Here is a 21,804-nt window from a genome sequence, read left to right on the forward strand (position 1 = left end):
AAACACCTGAAGGTACCACATTCATCTGTACAGTATAAACACCATGGGACGACGCAGCCGTCATACCGCTCAGGAAGGAGACGGGCTCTGTCTCCTAGAGATGAACGTACTTTGGTGCGAAAAGTGCAAATCAATCCCAGAACAACAACAAAGGACCTTGTGAAGATGCTAGAGGTAATAGGTACACAAGTATCTATATCCACAGTAAAACGAGTCCTATATCAACATAACCTGAAAGGCCGCTCAGCAAGGAAGAAGCCACTGCTCCAAAACCGCTATAAAAAAGCCAGACTACGGTTTGCAACTGCACATTGGGACAAAGATCGTACTTTTTGGAGAATAGTCTGGTCCTCTGGTCTGATGAAACAAAAATAGAACTGTTCGGACATAATGACCATTGTTCTGTTTGGAGGAAAAAGGGGGAGGCTTGCAAGCTGTAGAACACCATCCCAACCGTGAAGCACGGGGGTGGCAGCATCATGTAGCGGGGGGTGCTTTGCTGCAGGAAGAACTGGTGCACTTCACAAAATAGATGGCATCATGAGGAATTTAAAATTATGTGGATATATTGAAGCAACATCTCAAGACATCAGTCAGGAAGTTAAAGCTTGGTCGCAAATGGGTCTTCCAAATGGACATTGACCCCAAGCATACTTCAAAAGTTGTGGCAAAATGGCTTAAGGACAACAAAGTCAACGTATTGGAGTGGCCTTCACAAAGCCCTGACCTCAATCCTGTAGAAAATTTGTGGGCAGAACTGAAAAAGCGCATGCGAGCAAGGAGGCCTACAAACCTGACTCAGTTACACCAGCTCTGTCAGGAGGAATGGGCCAAAATTCACCCAACTTATTGTGGGAAGCTTGTGGAAGGCTACCCAAAACGTTTGACCCAAGTTTAACAATTTAACGGCAATGCTACCAAATACTAATTGAGTGTATGTAAACTTCTGACCCACTGGGAATGTGATGAAAGAAATAAAAGCTGAAATAAATCATTCTCTACTATTATTCTGACATTTCACATTCTTAAAATAAAGTGGTGATCCTAACCGACCTAAGACAGGGAATTTTTACTCTGACTAAATGTCAGAATTGTGATAAACTGGGTTTAAATGTATTTGGCTGAGGTGTATAAACTTCCGACTTCAAATGTAAGACTTGCAGTTTTTTTTGGACAGCAGTGGCTTCTTCTGTGGTGTTGTCCCATGAACACCATTCTTGTTTAGTGTTTTACGTATCGTAGACTCGTCAACAGAGATGTTAGCGTGTTCCAGAGATTTCTGTAAGTCTTTAGCTGACACTCGAGGATTCTTCTTAACCTCATTGAGCATTCTGTGCTGTGCTCTTGCAGTCATGTTTGCAGGATGGCCACTCCTAGGGAAAGTAGCAACAGTGCTGAAATTTCTCAATTTATAGACAATTTGTCTTACCATGGATTGATGGACATCAAGGCTTTTAGAGATACTTTTGTAACCCTTTCCAGATTTATGCAAGTCAACAATTCTTAATCTTAGGTCTTCTGAGATCTCTTTTGTTCGAGGCATGGTTCACATCAGGCAATGTTTCTTGAGAATAGCAAACTCAAAATATGTGAGTGTTTTTTATAGGGTAAGGCATCTCTAACCAACATCTCCAATCTTGTCTCATTGATTGGACTCCAGGTTAGCTGACTCCTGACTCCAATTAGCTTTTGGAGAAGTCATTAGCCGAGGGGTTCACATACTTTTTCCAACCTACACTGTGAATGTTTAAATGATGTATTCAATATAGACAAGAAAAATACAATAATTTCTGTGTTATTAGTTGTTTGTCTATTGCTGTGACTTGATGACAAATTTATGCAGAAATCCAGGTAATTCCAGAGGGTTCACATACTTTTTCTTGCCACTGTATATATTTATTTGCGCAAGAGCAGTCTATAGGCTACCTCAGGCCAGAATCACTTGCAACTATACTGTATAGCAACATACACTACATGACCAAAAGTATGTGGACAACAGCTCGTCGAGCATCTCATTTCAAAATCATGGGCATTAATATGGAGTTGGTCCCCCCTTTGCAGCTATAACAGCACCCACTCTTCTGGGAAGGCTTTCCAGTAGATGTTGGAACATTGCTGCAGGGACTTGCTTCCATTCAGCCACAAGAGCGTTAGTGAAGTCAAATCAAATTTTATTTGTCACATGCGCCAAATACAACAAGTGTAGTAGACCTTACAGTGAAATGCTTACTTACAAGCCCTTAACCAACAATATAGTTTGAAGAAAATACCTTAAAAAAGTAAAGATAAGAATAACAAATAATTAAAGAGCAGCAGTAAATAACAATAGTGAGGCTATATACAGGGGGTACCGGTACAGAGACAATGTGCGGAGGCACCGGTTTCGAGGTAATTGAGGTAATATGTACATGTAGGTAGAATTATTAAAGTGACTATGCATAGATAATAACAGAGTAGCAGCAGCGTAGAAGGGGGGGGGGGGGGGGGACGACAATGCAAATAGTCTGGGTAGCCATTTGATTAGTTGTTCAGGAGTCTCATGGCTTGGGGGTAGAAGCTGTTTAGAAGCCTCTTGGACCTAGACTTGGCGCTCCGGTTTTGCTTGCCGTGCGGTAGCAGAGAGAACAGTCTATGACTAGGGTGGCTGGAGTCTGAATATTTTTAGGGCCTTCCTCTGACACTGCCTGGTATAGAGGTCCTGGATGGCTGGAAGGTTGGCCCCGGTGATGTACTGGGCCGTACACACTACCCTCTGTAGCGCCTTGCGGTCAGAGGCCGAGCAGTTGCCATACCAGGTAGTGATGCAACCCGTCAGAATGCTCTCGATATAAGAGCTCAGGGCCAGACCCAGATGCAGACACGGGAGGCAGATGGTTTGAGTGTTTGATACTTATTAGTACCAAAAGGGGTAGGCAAGAGAATAGTCGTGGACAAGCAAAATGTCAAAACCAAATCAGAGTCCAGGAGGTACAGAGTGGCAGGCAGGCTCGAGGTCAGGGCAGGCGGGTACAGAGTCCAGAAAACAGGCAAGGGTCAAAATCGGGAGGACTAGCAAAAGAGAGAATAGCAAAAGCAGGAGCATGGGGAAAACACGCTGGTTGACTTGAAACAGTCAAGACGAACTGGCACAGAGAGACAGGAAACACAGCGATAAATACACTGGGGAAAATAAGCGACACCTGGAGGGGGTGGAGACAATCACAAGGACAGGTGAAACAGATCAGGGCGTGACAGTACCCCCCCCCCCCCTAGGGGCACCACCTGGCGTCCTACCTGGGCGCATACCTGGCTGACCGGGGTGTCGGCGGTGAAAATCGGCGATGAGGGTCGGGTCCAGGACATCTTTAGCAGAAACCCAGCACCTCTCCTCCAGGCCATAACCCTCCCAGTCAACCAGGTACTGGAAGCCCCTGCCCCGTGGTCGAACCCTCAGGAGACGTCTCACCGTATACGCTGGCTGGCCATCGATGACCCGGGGGGAGGGTTGGGCCTAGAAACAGAAAACAGAGGACTGTGAGACAAGGGCTTAATCCTGGACACATGAAAAGTGGGGTGAACACGGAGGGTACGGGGCAACAACAGACAGACAGCAGTGGGACTAATGACTCTAGAAATGGGGAAAGGACCAATGAAACGGGGGGAAAGTTTACGGGATTCTACCCAGAGGGGTAGGTCCCGAGTGGACAACCATACCCTCTGCCCGACCCGATATCGAGGAGCCAGAGTACGGTGGCGGTCCGCTTGTCGACGATACCTGGAAGTGGTCTTGAGAAGAACCGCCCAAGCTCTTCTCCAGGTACGCCGGCAGCGGCGGACGAACATCTGGGCTGAAGGTATGTTGACGTCCACTTCTTGCTCTGGAAAGAGCGGGGGCTGATACCCAATGGAGCATTCGAAGGGGGATAGTCCAGTAGCTGAGCAGGGGAGAGTGTTCCTTGCATATTCCACCCAGACCAGTTGCTGACTCCAGGTGGTGGGGTTACTGGCAACAAGACACCGGAGTGCCGTCTCATATTTTGATTGGCTCCTCACTGGAGGAGTGAGCCAATTCCAGGACCTGAGACCGGACCGAATCGGAAAACAAACAGCCTGTTAGCCGCCCCCCCGCCCAGGGCCCGATTGGGAACGCTGTGCCTTGCGAACCAGAGCCTCAATTCCCCAAACGATAGAAGCCGCCAAACAAGAGGCAGAGAGGATGGTCTCAGATTCAGAGGGAGTGTCAGTGGAACTGTACAGACGGGATAGAGCGTCCGGCTTCACCTTCTTTGACCCTGGTCGGTAGGAGATGGTGAAATTGAACCTGGTAAATAACAGAGCCCAATGAGCTTGCCTTGGGTTGAGGCGCTTGGCAGTGCGGAGGTATTCTAAATTTGTATGATCCATCTTCCCAGCTAGGAACGGATGTTCCGCCCCTTCCAACCAGTGTCTCCACTCCTCCAGAGCCATCTTCCCAGCTAGGTGTTCCCAGTTCCCAACATCATAGTTCCTCTCCGCAGAGTTGAGACGATGGGACATGAAGGCACAGGGATGAAGCTTTTGGTCCTGGACGGATTGCAGGGAAAGAACGGCCCCACTTCCACATCGGAAGCATCAACCTCCACCACAAACTGACGAGTTGGGTCTGGATGGATGAGGATAGGAGCAGTAGTGAATCGCTGCTTAAGATCCCCAAAAGCCTTGTCCGCTGCTGGGGACCATGTGAACAGTACCTTGGGAGAGGTGAGTGCAGAGAGGGGAGCCGCCAGGTTGCCGTAGCCCCAAATTAAACAGCAGTAGAAATGAGCAAAACCCAGAAATCGTTGGAGCTGCACCCTGGACGTGGGCTGGGGCCAATCCACCACTACTCCCACCTTCTCTGGATCCATCTGTACATTCCCCTCAGCAATAATGTATCCTAGAAAGGACATAGTGGAGCGGTGGAACTCACACTTCTCAGCTTTTACAAACAACTGATTCCCCAAGAGGCGCTGAAGAACCTGTCGAACATGTAGAATGTGTTCCTGGGCAGAACGAGAGAAAAACAGGATGTCGTCGAGGTAGACAAAAACAAAACGATTCAACATGTCCCGGAGCACATTGTTGACCAGAGCCTGGAAAACGGCAGGCGCGTTGGTGAGTCCAAACGGCATAACCAGGTACTCATAATGTCCACTGGCAGTGTTGAAAGCTGTCTTCCACTCGTCTCCTTCACGTATCTGCACAAGATGGTAGTCATTCCGAAGGTCCAGTTTGGTGAAGATAGTAGCCCCCTGGAGAGGTTCGAAAGCTGAGGAGAGAAGTGGTAGAGGGTACCGATTTTTTATCTTAATATCATTGAAACCCCGGTAATCAATACATGGGCGCAGGGTCTTGTTCTTTTTCCCCACAAAGAAGAATCCTGCGCTGGCAGGAGAGGCAGAAGGGTGAATGCTCCCAACAGCCAGTGAGTCCTCGATGTACTCCGCCATGGCCTTGGTCTCAGGTCCGGACAGGGAATATAGCTGACCTCGAGGCGGTGTGATGCCCGGGAGTAGGTCAATAGCACAATCGTAGGGACGATGTGGAGGAAGGGAGGTAGCACGAGCCTTGCTGAAAACCTCCAGGAGGTCATGATACGTGCCGGCAGAGATCCGAGGCCGTACTTAATCCTGGAGACAGATGTTTCAGAGATGGCTGTGCCGCCTTTAGGCAGTGTATGGCAAAATGGGAGTGAATGGCAAAATGGGCTCCAACCCAGAATGGAACCTGGCCGTGCCTGGCCGTGCAGTCATGAGTGAACAGGAAGTAGAGGGGACTGAGCACGCACCCCTGAGGGGCCCCCGTGTTGAGGATCAGCGTGGCGGATGTGTTGTTACCTACCCTTACCACCTGGGGGCGGCCCGTCAGGAAGTCCAGGATCCAGTTGCAGAGGGAGGTGTTTAGTCCCAGGGTCCTTAGCTTACTGATGAGCTTTGAGGGCACTATGGTTTTGAACGCTGAGCTGTAGTCAATTAATAGCATTCTCACATAGGTGTTCCTTTTGTCCAGGTGTGAAAGGGATCGGTTGCTGCGGCATGCAAATTGGAGTGGGTCTAGGGTTTCTGGGATAATGGTGTTGATGTGAGCCATGACCAGCCTTTCAAAGCATTTCATGGCTACAGACGTGAGTGATACGGGGTCAGTAGTAATTTAGGCAGGTTACCTTATTGTGCTTTGGCACAGGGACTATGGTGGTTTGCTTGAAACATGTTGGTATTACAGACTCAGACAGGGAGAGGTTGAAAATGTCAGTGAAGACACTTGCCAGTTGGTCAACGCATGCTCGGAGTACATGTCCTGGGAATCCATCTGGCCCTGCGGCCTTGTGAATGTTGACCTGTTTAAAGGTCTTACTCACATCGGCTGCGGAGAGTGTGATCACACAGTCGTCCGGAACAGCTGATGCTCTCATGCATGTTTCAGTGTTACTTGCCTCGAAGCGAGCATAGAAGTTATTTAGCTCGTCTGGTAAATTTGTGTCACTGGGCTGTGCTTCCCTTTGTAGTCTGTTATAGTTTGCAAGCCCTGCCACATCCGACGAGCTTCAGAGCCGGTGTAGTACGATTCGATCTTAGTCCTGTATTGACACTTTGCCTGTTTGATGGTTTGTCGGAGGGCATAGCGGAATTTCTTATAAGCTTCAGGGTTAGAGTCCCGCTCCTTGAAAGCGGCAGCACTACCCTTTGCTCAGTGCGAATGTTACCTGTAGTCCATGGCTTCTGGTTGGGGTATGTACATACAGTCACTGTGGGGACGACGTCCTCAATGCACTTATTGATGAAGTCAGTGACTGATGTGGTGTACTCCTCAATGCCATCGGAAGAATCACGGAACATATTCCCATCTGTGATAGCAAAACAGTCCTGTAGTTTAGCATCTGCTTCATCTGACCACTTTTTTATAGACCGAGTCACTGGTGCTTCATGCTTTAATTTTAGCTTGTAAGCAGGAATCAGGAGGATAGAATTATGGTCAGATTTGCCAAATGGAGAGCGAGGGAGAGCTTTGTACGCGTCTCTGTGTGTGGAGTAACGGTGGTCTAGAGTTTTCTTCCCCTCTGGTTGCACATTTAACATGCTGATAGAAATTTGTTAAAACTGATTTAAGTTTCCCTGCATTAAAGTCCCCGGCCACTAGGAGCTCTTTTCGGTCATAAGAGACGGTAGCAGCAACATTATGTACAAAATAAGTAACAATGTGAAAAAACAAACAAAATAGCATGATTTGTTAAGAGCCATCCCCTCCGGAGCCATCTCTTCAAAGTTCATCCACACCGGCATTGTCATGCTGAAACAGGAAATGGGATTCCCCAATCTGTAGCCACAAAGTTGGAAGCACAGAATTGTCTAGAATTTCATTGTATGCTATAGCGTTAAGATTTCCCCTCACTGCAACTTAGAGGCCTAGCCCGAACCATGAAAAACAGTCCCAGACCATTATTCCTCCTCCACCAAACTGTATAGTTGGCACTAGCATTGGGGCAGGCAGCGTTCTCCTGGCATCCGCCAAACCCAGATTTGTCCGTCGGACTGCCAGATGGTGAAGCATGATTCATCACTCCAGAGAATACGTTTCCACTGCTCCAGAGTCCAATGGCGGTGAGCTTTACACCACTCCAGCTGAAGCTTGGCATTACGCATGGTGATCTTAGGCTTGTGTGCGGCTGCTCAGCCACGGAAACCCATTTCATGACGCTCCTGACGAACAGTTCTTGTGCTGACGTTGCTTCCAGAGGTAGTTTGTAACTCGGTAGTGAGTGTTGCAACCAAGGACAGGCGGTTTTTACACGTAACTCTAATGAACTTATCCTCTGCAACAGAGGTAACTCTGGGTCCTCCTTGAATGTGGCGATCCTCATGAGAGCCGGCTTCATCATAGCGCTTGATGGTTTCTGCAACTGCACTTGAAGAAACTTTAAAAGTTCTTGAAATGTTGCAGATTGACTGACCTTCATGTCTTAAAGTAATGGTGGACTGTCATTTCTCTTTGCTTATTTGAGCTGTTCTTGCCATAATATGGACTTGACTTTTACCAAATAGGGCTATCTTCTGTATACCACCCCTACCTTGTCACAACACAACTGATCTCAAACACGTTAAGGAAAGAAATTCCAGCAAAGCTGTCATCAAGGCAAAGAGTGGCTACTTTGAAGAATCTCAAATATAAAATATATTTTGATTTGTTGAACACTTTTTTGGTTACTACATGATTCCATATGTGTTATTTAATAATTTTGATGTCTTCACTATTATTTTACAATGTAGAAAATAGTCAAAATAAAGAAAAACCTTTGAATGAGTAGGTGTGTCCAAACTTTTGACTGGTACTGTACTTTTGTATATATAGTGTACTCCGGACTCCGACATTGCTCATCTTAATATTTCTATATTTCTTAATTCCATTATTTTCGTTTTTAGATTTGTGTGTATTATTAGATATTAATGCACTGTTGGAGCTTGGAACACAAGCATTTCGCTACAGTCGCAATAATGTTTGTCTATGGAGATTGCATGGCAGTGTGCTCAATTTTATACACCTGTCAGCAACGGGTGTGGCTGAAATAGCCGAATCCACTAATCTTTGAAGGGGTGTCCACATACCTTTGTATATATAGTGTACTATGTTGGCCTTGGGCCCAGTATTTATCAAATCAGTCTCCACCAATTAACCATAACCCTGTTTTCACAACCTCTCCCTGACACTGATAGAGACCAGGTCAGGTCCTGATACAGATACCAGGTCAGGTCCAGCTGAAAGCCACTCTGAGGTGGTCAACCAGTCACTTAGAGCCATCAGCTACTGCTGACACTGTCGTCAGCAGCAGCCCAGCACAGGATACCCTGTCGGAAGGATCCGTGTGGGGTGAGTGCGTCACATGGCCCAAGGTCATGACGCTGTTCCTCCCAGGCATAGAACCTAGGAAATGGGGTGAGAGGTTGTGTGGGGGTGATGGGGGTTGAGTGTGTGTGTATGGAGGGGGGTGGGCACTTTCTACACTATAGCTCAAGGCATTTTGAGGAATGTTACTTAAATGTCTGGGGAAGGAGGGGGGGTAGTTATCTAAATGTCACTTATCAGTTTGTTGGGGAGAGATAAAGATCTCTAGAGTTTAGTGGTTGAGACATCTGAGAACAGTACATAACAAAATGAAACAATTACGAGGTGATGTCTACATTCCACGGGATGTTTATTAATAGTAAAATAATAACAATGCAGTTTTATTCAAGAGAGACTGAAAATCCCTCTCATATAAATGCGGGTCTGACAATAAATAGTTGGCTACATACTGTATAACATTGTCCCTTTATCTCAATAAACACCCTACTCCTTTATCCACCAGAGGTCACACTGGAGCTGTGAAAGTGTCATTTGAGAATAGGCTCACCTTGTCAATACACAGGTAAATAACAACAGTACTAGTCTATAATGTGCTTGTTATTGGTGGCCTATGTGATAGCTTATTTGCAATTGATAATGCCAAAATGTATTAATTCATTCTAGAACGCTACAGAATAGGATTTTGGGAGCACACAGTATTGTGGTATTGTTAAAACAATTTGTTTCGACAGGGATTGCTGGATTTGTTTAAATATATGTTTTTATCAGTATTGTAATTAAATGGGACACATCACTGAAAAGCCCATCAAAATGGGATTTAAAAAAAGAGAGCGACACGCTAAAATAGTTGTCCAACTGAATTGGTGATTGACCCTCACCATCTGAAATTATCATATTTGATCATCCTGTCACAAAACCGTTACATCCTGTATCTTATGCAATTACCAGCCTCTATAATTATCCAATGAGTAGGCTAGCCTACATATGCAAGACGAGCCACTCACACACACACACACAGTGGTGTAAAGTACTTAAGTAAAAATACTTTAAAGTACTACTTATGTATTATCTGTACTTTACTATTTATCATTTTTACAACTTTTACTTTTACTTCACTACATTCCTAAAGAAAATAATGTACTTTTTACTCCATACATTTTACCTGACACCCAAAAGTACTCGTTACATTTTGAATTCTTAGCAGGACAGGAAAATCCCTACTGCCTCCGATCTGGCAGACTCACTAAACACAAATGCATATTTTGTAAATTATGTCTGAGTGTTGGAGTATGCCCCTGGCTATCCATACATTTTTAAAAACAAAATGGTGCCATCTGCTTTGCTTAAAAGAAGGAATTTGAAATGATTTATACTTCTACTTTTACCTTTGATACTTAATTATATTTTAGCAATTACATTTACTTTTGATACTTAAGTATATTTAGAACCAAATACTTTTAGACTTTTACTCAAGTAGTATTTTACTGGGTGACTCACTTTTACTTGAGTAACTTTCTATTATTAAGGTATCTATACTTTTACTCAAGTACGCCAATTGGGTACTTTTTCCACCACTGCGCACACACGCACACGCGCGCACACACACACACGCACACACACACAGACAGACAGAGAGAGCGAGAGAAAGATATATACTTTTTATGGCGCCCTCTCACCTCATAACCCTTGCAAATAAGAACAGCGCAACAGTCAACTGTCATTAGTGCGCTTATCCCATGCCGCTGGTGGAAGTGTTCGCTGTTCGTGTTCAGGTGAGCGCGTACAGTTAGTTTTACAGTCCCTATTCCGCTACTTTCATGAGCCACGGAGAGGAGAAGGAGGACCTGGGACACAGTTGACCCATCGTGGTATACCTTCCCGCAATCCGGGGAAGAGCACGGACGGAGGGGAGGCTGGACAGGGAGAGGACGAGGCATCAGAGGACGATAACACGGAGAGCGGACACAGTCGACGCCAACGCGACATGGAGATGACAACCCGCAATTTGCACCTCAACTCCAAAGTTGACAATTGCGATGGAGTGATCAACAGAAACGGCGGTGACATGACTGAGATATCTGTACCGCTGTCCCACTCTGGGAAGCGTATGCCTCAAATCGAGGGGGGCAATCTTTATAGATTGCGAGATAGAAAGGTTTTATTGGAGGACAAAAAACGGCTGTGCGCTTGGGCTCTGGGCACCGCGCTGCTTGGGACACTGCTCATGATACTGCACGCGGAGCTGTGCCCGTTTATTTACCAACCAGTAAGTCATTTTGGTCACGTCACATTCCGTAAAATTCACTTTCAACAAGACTGTTAAAATATAATCATGCTAACTAATTTATCAAGGAAAGGATAACAAATCCCTGGCTATTGAAGTTGTTTGCTGTTGGTTTTCAGTTTCAGTGAAATATGGTGGACCTACATTATAGTCTTGCAACACTCAAGTTGAAATAGAGGAACTGAAAGAGCTGTTTCTATTTAAAAATGATAAGATCAAGACAGTGAACTTAAAGTACAATGCTTCCCTCAGAAAGATAACATTCAAAGTGAGTCAAAGACAGGTGTCATACATTTGCCACTTTGCACAGGCCAGGCTATTATGGATATTTAGCATATTCATCATTTCTCAGCTCACATATTTTGATTAATCAAGAGACAAGTTATCATGTGCCAAAAAAGTGATTTAGTCTAAGACACCTGTTGACCTGTCATAGCCACATGCCAGAGAGAGAGAGGAAAGTCAGTGGTACATTGTATTTGGAAAGCTCACAATATATGATTCCCTTAGAACAGCAAATACCATCATGATTAGCAAATTACTGTTGATTAGGCTAGTGGTGAGAACACCAAGGTTGTCCTTGTAATACGTAAAATAAATTAGATTGATTCTCTACCTAACCGTTAACTACACCTGTTTGACACCACAAGGATGGCTTGTTGGTTTGCTGCGCTAGAGACCTCTTTAGGACCTGACCAATGATAAAATGACCAGCAACGCAGGCCTCAACAGCAGCATGTAATACAACTGAAACCTGCAGGAATCAACTGACCTACTGCTGGCCAGGCCACCACAGAAATTCATTGAATAGTAGCAACTATCTCAGGGAACCAGATATCCTGTGTATACCCCTAGTACTCTGACTAGGCTGCTCAAGAAAGAGAGTCTATCTGAGAATAGGTCACAAACATACTGACCACTATTTGTGTTTTTTTTAATGAGCGAATGTCACCCCCCTTGTGTGGAGAATGAATATCAACCTCTGCATGGATAATTAACATGTTAAAGGGATACTTTGGGATTTTGGCAATGAGGCCTGTTATCTACTTCCCCACAGTCAGATGAACTTTTGGATGCCATTTGTATGTCTCTGTGTCTAGTATGAAGGAAGTTGGATGTAGTTTCATGAGCCAATGCTAACTAGCATTAGCGCAATGACTGGAAGTCTATGGGTAACTGCTAGCATGCTCTGGGGAAGTATAAAGGGTCTCATTGCCAAAATCTTGAAGTGATTTGACATGAAGTGGTCAGTCAGACGGACAGAAAACAGGTGTTGTTGATACAACATAAAGATCATGAATGCTATTATCAACCTACATGTGCCCTGTAGCTCTACCACAAAGTCCTTGAATTAATCTATGTACGGAAATACTATATCCAGTCCATTCATAGGAAGAGAACAGAACGGCATGTCTAATTGTTGTCGTAACCATTTCCTTGATTAACAGACCCATTAAACAAACATGACTTGCATCACAGAACAATAGCATAACCCATACCTGGGATTTAAACCCAGTGACCTTCTGATTATGAGCCCATTTCCAGAACCACTGCTTGGTACTGCCGTCTCTTCACATTAACATACAGATTAGGGTGGATAACAACACCAGTCCACACAATCAAGCAGTTTTTAACTCCGTCCCACTGAAGTTCTAGAATATACGTGCCAGTTCCATAAGTAGAAAAGAGGCTCTCAGCAACTCACCCATGATGCAACCAAATGTCAGACCACCTTAACACTATAAGGTTGGTGATTCCTACCCTGGTGTAACCAGCCTGACCACTCCACTCGCCATTTTTTCAATTCACTTTCACTTATCAAGTGAAGTGAAAACAATAGAGTTAAACAATCGTTCAGGCTGGTTATACCTGCCTGGCCGTTCAGTGAAAGGAGATCCAATCTGAGGTCCCTATACTTAGAGGTAGTTACAGCTAGATGAGCAAGCTATAGTCCCTGTCCAGCTGACCTAAATCCTCCATGTAATGATCCCAAGGCAAGTGATGTGAAAACTGCTGAGTGCAGCAGGCAGGCTGTTTAAATCATGCTGATTTCAGGGAAAGGAGATCCAATCTGTTTGTTTGATGAATATGATTGACATGATTGATCAAATATTGATTTCCAACTAGGCTGACACGCAATGTAAGCCTGGGCCTGGAGGAAGTTGATGTTGCAAGTTGATGTTGCAAACAGCTCCATATGCTGATGAATCTGGCAATTACCCAGGCAGGCATTTCCATGCATTTTCCCCTATACATTATCTTGATTTTGAAAACCAATTGAGTTTGCCAAACTATTATTTTTGTAAATGCATGGCTACATGATGAGTGAGATAACTGGATGCTCAGATGCCTGGTATACCCTCTCTGCATGACAGTGTATTTAAGGATACTTTTCCTTGGAAACCAGGTTATGCAGGATGAGGAAAATGTGCTATTTGTGGTACTTTTTCCACATTTGTTTCCTTTCACAGCTAGTGTTTCTCAGGTTGCCCACGGTCATTTTAGATCTTTCCACATCATTTGTGTTTCATTAGAGACTGTTTGAATAATGCAAGAGTTTCACCTCTCCTGGAGAAGGGGGGCTGGGCTGAGGCTGGGCTGATTGTCAAGGTCTTTGGGTCAGCATGCCAGACTGATAAGGCAGAAAGGGATCTTGGAGTGTGACCATCTAGTTAGTTACATCCGCTAATCTGCACTGTGTTTTCCAGAGTTATATGGCGTCAGGTTTGACTGTGTGCCAAGAGGATGCGTTTCTAAAGTAAAGCAAATACAACATCATCATGTTATGACTGTAAAAACAAAACAAACAATGATTATTGATGTTATTAGCTACGCCTAACAGCTGTTTGGGTGTGCCATTGTCACGGAACACAGCACACCGAGGACATTGTCGCAAATTAACTAGACCTTATCAAAAGTGATCAACAGCGGGGTTTTCTTTCTTTTAATAATGAATTCAGAATTATGATGAATGTTTCTGGCTTTACTCACATCATCTACTCACAGTGTCTGCCTAAAGGTTGTTGGGATGGATTCTGGCCTGCATTGGTCTTGGGTGGCCTTCCTGTCTGTCCAAGGCCTGGATAAACAACCCGTGTTACAGTTACTACAAATTAGGTCGTTTCAAAAAGGCTTGAAATTACTCTGTTTCCAAAGGGAAAATATTACAAAACAAATTTAGACACTCGAAGTAAGCAACGTGCTGTGGTCTCCATGTGATAGAGGTCTAATAATGTAGTCCAATTAGGCTTGGGATAAAATTAGACATGATGCAGATGCTACAAGTGAAATTGTGGAAAACAATCAACGTTGCCAACGTACGTCACACCATACCAACTTTCTGCGTTGAAGTTTCCCCAACGTTGTCTGAAAATTGCAATTATATCTTTTAGACTGTAAACTCCAACCACCCATCATTAAATGAACTCCCCGTTAAAACTTTCATCGAGGTTACATCAGTTGCCTGCGTGCACGTCATCGCAATAAACAGCACACCTTTTATCACTTAGCCCATTGTCGAGACGATCGTTTCAAGTACAGTGAAGTCAAGTGATAGTTACTCACAGAGTCAATTATGAAGACACTCATAGCCTACTTATCAGATGTGTTAACATATCATTGCATAATTCGGGGGAAGTAGTATGCCCGCGCTGATGCCCGCGCTGATGGTCTGCTAATACAGGACCTGTAAAGGCCCAGTGCACTACTTTTGTGAAAATATTTAAACTAAATCTATTTGAGTGTTTACCAGAATTTGTAACTTAAGTCTGATAATTATCTGTACAAAACAGTTAATCTGATAATATTGTACTTGTGGAATATAAAAATACTTGTTTGATATATGTTTTCCAGTTTCTTGAAATACTCTGCAAATGCAACGTATTTCTATGTGTAAATTAAAACGGCCTTTTCATTCGTTTTACATTTCAGTAGACGATCTTAACCAGAGCAGTTTACAGTAGTGAGTGCATACATTTTCGTACTGGTCACCTGTGGGAATTGAACTCACAACCCTAGCGTTACAGGCGCTATGTTCTACCAACAAAGCACCATCATCACATCACATCATCATAAACCACTTGATGTCTGGATTTACTAAATTACTGTATTGCACATTGTTTTTCTTCATGGTGATGGAAATGTTTGATGACAGGTTATTGTTCTTTCTGGATTCTATTAGAATGACAATCACAGAGAAAAAGACAGGGCAACAACTCTTACAATTACAACTATTGAATCCAACAAGATACTGTTCTTAATTATACAACTACCTTTTTTTCCCCAAAGTGGAGATACTGAAAAAAAAATGTATGCCCATTGCTACAGATGTCAATATCGGTCCGCTAATACTAGTAAAGGCCCAGTGCACTACTTTTGTGAAAATATATGTTTTTACGTTTTCAAATGTTATTTTTATTTGTATTAATATATTCTTTTTTCCCCAGATTTTTCAGGGGGTGGTGCAACACCCTCAGCACCCCCACTTCCAGCGGCTATGCTCATAGCTACAGAAGCCAAATCCTGTTCCTTTTTCTTTCATCTAACTAAATGTACCATGATCTTCAGGTTTTGATAAAGTTGATAAACTGATTTAGGCCTCTTGGATAGCATGTCACCTCTCACCTGGTTAGTAACTGGCTTACAGAGCCGGCCCTAGCCTTTTTGGGGCCCTAAGTGACATTTCGCCGTAGGGCAGAGAAAATATTTAGCAATTTTATAACTAATTTCATGCAATCCTACTCATTTTGCCATGGGGCGGCGAGAAGATTTGGCAATTTGCCAACAGATTTCATGCAATTCTACTCATTTTGCTATAGGGAGGAGAGAAATGTTTGCAGTTTTTTGCACTGACTTATGCCATGTTAATATGATATCTGAGTGAGAGCGAATAACAAAATCAATGGGAGCCCCCTGGAGATCAGGGCCCCTGGGTAATTCAACCATGATTACACGATTACTAGTTTATATAGCTGGCTAGACCAATATGCAAAATGTTATGCTGACGTGCTAATTGAGTGAGTCTCAGTGAATGACATAACAAGAGAAAAACTACTTATGCACAACCAAATTTTGAAATTGCACCTTGTGTATTCTACTATTCTAGCTCTCAACAGTAAGTTGAGACCCTGACTAAGTTTCTAAAATAACCACTAAACAAAAAAATTATACTGTTTTTGGGTCGGGGGCACCCTAGCAAGCGCGTTCGCTAGCAGGCGCGTTCGCTTATGTCGCTTAGTGGCTAGGGCCGGCTCTGCTAGTTTATAAAGATCGTTTTAATGCATCAGCTAAGAGCTTTGTAGGCCTACACTAATTTTATTTAGTTGCACGACCTGGTGGTTCACTTGAAGTCAATACTTCATATCATGCCAGGTCAATAGGCCGACTTTATCACATGCCGCCCAAGTGTGTGCGTGTGTTCGTGAGGGTGCATGTGTATCTCACACATTATAAAGTTGTCACCAAATCAGTGTGCGTGTCCAGCGGAGGCTGAAGGTCAGAGCATCCCACTAACACTAACACACTGCTACTGGAAAACGCTAAATGGAAAATAATTAAAAACAGAAGCACTGTTGGAATAACTTTAAACCTCCCTTTAATGTCTTTATCTTGTCTGTCCTCCTCTTCCTCCCCAGGGCTCCCGCTACGCCTTTATCATCAACTGCTCCATCAGCATGTCCACTGGGTGTCTTCTGATTCTCATCGTAGCCTTCCATTATAAGGACATCAGGGTGAGTGTGTGTTCTCTCTGACCTCTGACCCCATTACTGACTGTGCAGCCCTGGAGGGAACTGTGTTAGTTACTCTTTGGACGGAGAAGTTGAAGAAAGGGCTTACATTAAATCACGTACTGTTAAAGGTGCTTCTCTCCTTTATGAATGCTACTTGCACGGCCGGCCCGCTCATTAGGCAGGACTAATCCTGCCTAATGATTGACGAGGGCGGCATTTTCTGAGCTAAACTGACCAAGACGCACCTCCAACAACAACACATAAAACCTGACATAATTCTGCCTAAAAACAATTACAATTTCTCTCAACCAGTGGCATATGGGCTTTTTAGGTGAGGGATGATGCCTCCCTTTAATAAGCAGTGCTCACTTTGTCAAAGGCAGGGATGCGAAATATCTTGCTTGTCTATTCCCAGCGTGCCTCTCCAGGGTGCTGTTGGAGAGACACATAGCTGCAGCGCTCCACCAACATTTTGTCAAAAATCTAACATAAATCATGTAGCAGATATAGGTTATGGGAAAAAGAGTATGTGACCTTTTCTGTAGCCTACAGGCTAGAGATAAAATGTATGATAATGTAACGAGACAGACACATTTTACGTCATGCAGGTTTTTCCAATCAAATAGCCTAACCTAAATGGCGCTCAATCAAATAAAAAATGTGCTGTCATGTTAACAAACAACATATCCTAAAAACAGGACTGGTCAAAGTAAAATGGACAATATGGAATGGACAATCACAACTGTTGTCCAGGAGTTTCACCCCATTGTCACGATCAGTGGTTTCAAGTTTGTATCGGTAATTTTTTTGACAAGCTGATCATAGAGAAAAGCTGATCATAGAAAAATAAAATATTTCTGCATTTCCTGCTGTGTAAACACATTGCAAATCGGCTCGAGCTAACTCCTGATGAAGTTGGGTAGCTGATATTCAGAGCTTAAATAGCCAAATTGATCAGCCTTTTGGACGTCTTTTTTTGGTGCAGTTCCGGACCGGCCTTGATTTCCACATCCACGGACATTGGTTTTGGTAAATTCCTTTTTTCAACTTTCATTCAGAACCGAAAATGAACCTGATTTCAACATCCTGGAAAATTTGTATTTTAAACATATGGAAAAGACCTTTTCACCTTGCATTCAGAACCTAAATTAAACCTAACTTCAACATCTGGAAAATATGTCTTTTAAACATAATTTTGCTTACTGGGACTATTCTAGTTTTGTGGGGGGCTGCATTTTTTGGTCTCGCCTATGGTGGCAGGGCGGCAAAGTGTTTTTTGTTTTGATACTTCTTGTTTGATCTGGAAGTGAATTGCTCAAATTGTGTGGCGGTCCTACCAAAATTCAGCCGTTGGTTTGTTCATCGATCGGTGACAAAAAACTGATGCAACTTGATGATATCTTGAGTACACACACATACTGTCAGCAGGACTTCTTAGTAAATAACCATGCGGTGGCTTACACACACTCACATGCACGTTCCCCCTGAGGAAACTCGAATCCACGGAGATTTGTACAGTTCTCTGTGGTCGTCTTATTTTCATCCTTGCTCTGTAATACCTTGTCAATGCACAAGGTGCCAGGACTTTGGTGATGATACTGAAATTCAATATGTTAAGACAGTCATTCCATGTCCTTACTGCTCAGTATAGAAGTCAACAAGGTGCTATATGATAAACAGATTTAGTGCAAGTGTGAAGACTGTGCAGAAGTAGATATATTTTATGTACTACTCAGTGCAGTATCTGATTACGTTTTTAGACAAAAGGGTAGGCAGCCAGAAGGTTTTTCAGGGCACACTGCCCGGTCTTTAAACGCCTGTTAGGTTGACATCCGTGTGTAGGCCTATCTGAGAGGAGGGGGTGCTCTGCGCAAGTGTTGTGGGGAGATAAGGGAGGTGAGGTTTCAAGCATTGGTGGAGGTTATCGTTTTTGGGCTGTGCATTGGGCCTCCATATTTAGGCTGAAAACCAAACATGCCGGGCAGCGCAACCTAGCGTTAACCTTTCTCATTCTCAAAAAAACACAGAAACAAGAAGGACATTATCAGAGAAATTATGCATAGAAAGAAAAAAATAGAGAGAGGAAAATGGACATACCCCTCTTAGTCATCACGTGAGCAGCGTTCAGGACGGTGTGCAGGCGCCTGGGGATCAGGCGCTAGTGAGTATCTAAACACACGTTCCCAGAGGTATGTGCTGTCAATATCATCACCTGTCTCTACATGATCTCCAACCCTAAGCCTCTTACCAGCTCCCATTCCCATTGGGTTCCGATGGCCCTGCTTGTACAGTGACAGGCCCAGCTTCTGGCTTGGATAAATTCCAGTATGAGTAGCACTTACTCCCTCCCCTTTCAGTCACATATAAAGAGCCCTCTTCATTGGTAGCAGATCATTTGCATTACCGAAGGACCTCTTTTCATTCTGCTGTGTGCGATATACTTTTAATGAGGCGGCTCACATGTGCTTAGTGTTTACACACAGGAATTTTTTTAATCTTCAATACGTTCACAAGGCAATTGTATTTGCCTACTGGTATATACTGTATAACAACAATGTACAAATAAGAACAAGACTTTCTAATTGTAAAAATGTAGGGTTAAGATTGGTTGGTAATGGACTGTATTTGTCACGACTTCCGCCGAAGTCGGCTCCTCTCCCTGTTCGGGCGGCGGTCGGCGTCACCGGCTTTCTAGCCATCGCCGCTCCATTTTTCATTTATCCATTCGTTTTGTCTTGTTCCCTGCACAACTGGTTTTCATTCCCCAATCACACTACATGTATTTATTCCTATGTTCCCCCTCATGTCTTTGTGTGTGATTGTTTCGTGTTACGTGCCATTTCTAACGCGCTATTTCTGGTGTGCATTTTCCGTGATATATATTATTCACGAGGTATGTTTATTTGTTCGTACAGTATTATTGTGTCTGTTTGCGCATTTTTGCACTTTGGCATATTGGATGGAGGTTTCGACGCAGTGGCGTCCTTCTGTTGGTTTCTCCTGCCTAAATAAAGTGTGCGCCTGTTCACAACTCTCTGCTCTCCTGCACCTGACTCCACTCCCAGTACGCACACCATTGACAGTATTTTTACGTTGGCTTGCTGGTGGTTTGGGTGTGGGCTACCCAGGTGGTGTGTCTATGAGAACACATGAGATGGAGGTACAGTTGAATTTCTATAAACGTTTCCAAAGATAAAAGACAAGGAAAAGAACTTGTACCAACAAAGAACTGAAATGAACTGCAATGTTTGTCAGAATGCCACACGGATTAGCCACAGATTAATAAAATGTCCAAACACTTCTGCCCAAATAAGCGAAGAGTATGGTGGACCAACGCGTCAAACTTGGCCTTCGTTAGCCAATAAAAAGAAACTCCCGGTGTATAGGCAATGGCTTAATCGTCTTAATCTACCAACCAATAATCTCCCACAACAACTTCCCCCTAACCCTCCCTTATACACTAGCACATCACAAGCACAGAGCCATGCCTTGCAGTCGTGTGATTCGCTAAAATTAAATGATGGCAAATACTTTACTCAGTTGGTCACTCCTATAGAATTCTTTGGTCACACCCACTGAGGCCAACTTTGAGTGGCTGATATACCAAGCTTATATGCGCTTTGCGCAATAGATTGGATAATGAGAAAGTAAGTCAAGGGGAATGGCTCTCTGGCCACTGGTGGAGGTGTTGACTCGATGGCCACAGGTGGAGGTGTTGACTCGATGGTCACAGGTGGAGGTGTTGACTCGATGGCCACAGGTGGAGGTGTTGACTCGATGGCCACAGGTGGAGGTGTTGACTCGATGGCCACAGGTGGAGGTGTTGACTCGATGGCCACAGGTGGAGGTGTTGACTCGATGGCCACAGGTGGAGGTGTTGACTCGATGGCCACAGGTGGAGGTGTTGACTCGATGGCCACTGGTGGTGTTGACTCGATGGCCACTGGTGGTGTTGACTCGATGGCCACTGGTGGAGATGTTGATTTGATGGCCACAGGTGGTGTTGACTCGATGGCCACTGGTGGTGTTGTTGACTCAATGGCCATTAGTGGTGTTGACTCGATGGCCACTGGTGGTGTTGACTCGATGGCCACTGGTGGTGTTGTTGACTCAATGGCCATTAGTGGTGTTGACTCGATGGCCACTGGTGGTGTTGACTCGATGGCCACTGGTGGTGTTGTTGACTCAATGGCCATTAGTGGTGTTGACTCGATGGCCACTGGTGGTGTTGACTCGATGGCCACTGGTGGTGTTGACTCGATGGCCACTGGTGGTGTTGTTGACTCAATGGCCATTAGTGGTGTTGACTCGATGGCCACTGGTGGTGTTGACTCGATGGCCACTGGTGGTGTTGTTGACTCAATGGCCATTAGTGGTGTTGACTCGATGGCCACTGGTGTTGTTGACTCAATGGCCATTAGTGGTGTTGACTCGATGGCCATTAGTGGAGGTGTTGATTCCATGGCCACTGGTGGAGGTGTTTATTTGATGGCCACTGGTGGAGGTGTTTGCTTGATTGCCACTGGTGGATTTGTTGGCTTATGGCCACTGGTGGAGGTGTTGGCCATTGTCCACAGGAACTGGAATGGGCCACCAGCCACAGTGTGAGGTCAGCTTGCCTCTGTAGGTACTGGCCCACTGGCCACTGGAGGTACTGGGTCTTCTGTGTTAGGGGGCACAGGGTAATCTTACACGGGAGCCTGGCTGGCCCCTGGGACTGGAGCTAGGGTGACTCCATTGACTACTGCAGACCTGACAAGCTTGCCATTAGTAAGCTAGATATGGGACTGGACAAGGTACTGCAATGGAGATGGGAGTTGTAGTCTGAAAGGGTACTGCAGTGGAGATGGCGTTATAGTCTGAAAGGGTACTACAGTGGAGATGGAGTTGTAGTCTGAAAGGGTAATGCAGTTGAGTAGAGCACAAGGAACTGGAGTTTAGGCTTGAGCTCATATG

At 44.5% G+C, this 21,804-nt stretch overlaps 1 protein-coding gene across 2 annotated transcripts in view; it reads left to right on the plus strand.

Annotated features, from left to right (window-relative positions):
• The first annotated feature begins 10,432 nt into the window (after positions 1–10,432).
• Positions 10,433–21,804, plus strand: part of LOC139572392 (intermediate conductance calcium-activated potassium channel protein 4-like) — a 53,477-nt gene continuing 42,105 nt past the window's right edge. For both annotated transcript variants that reach the window (XM_071395143.1, XM_071395144.1), the window contains exons 1-2: positions 10,433–11,101; positions 16,753–16,848. In XM_071395143.1, the coding sequence (XP_071251244.1) occupies positions 10,820–11,101; positions 16,753–16,848 (378 nt within the window). In that variant the 5' untranslated portion in view covers positions 10,433–10,819. The remainder of the gene's footprint in view (positions 11,102–16,752; positions 16,849–21,804) is intronic.

This window comes from Salvelinus alpinus, chromosome 4 (genome assembly GCF_045679555.1).
Source record: "Salvelinus alpinus chromosome 4, SLU_Salpinus.1, whole genome shotgun sequence".
Lineage (NCBI taxonomy): Eukaryota > Metazoa > Chordata > Actinopteri > Salmoniformes > Salmonidae > Salvelinus > Salvelinus alpinus.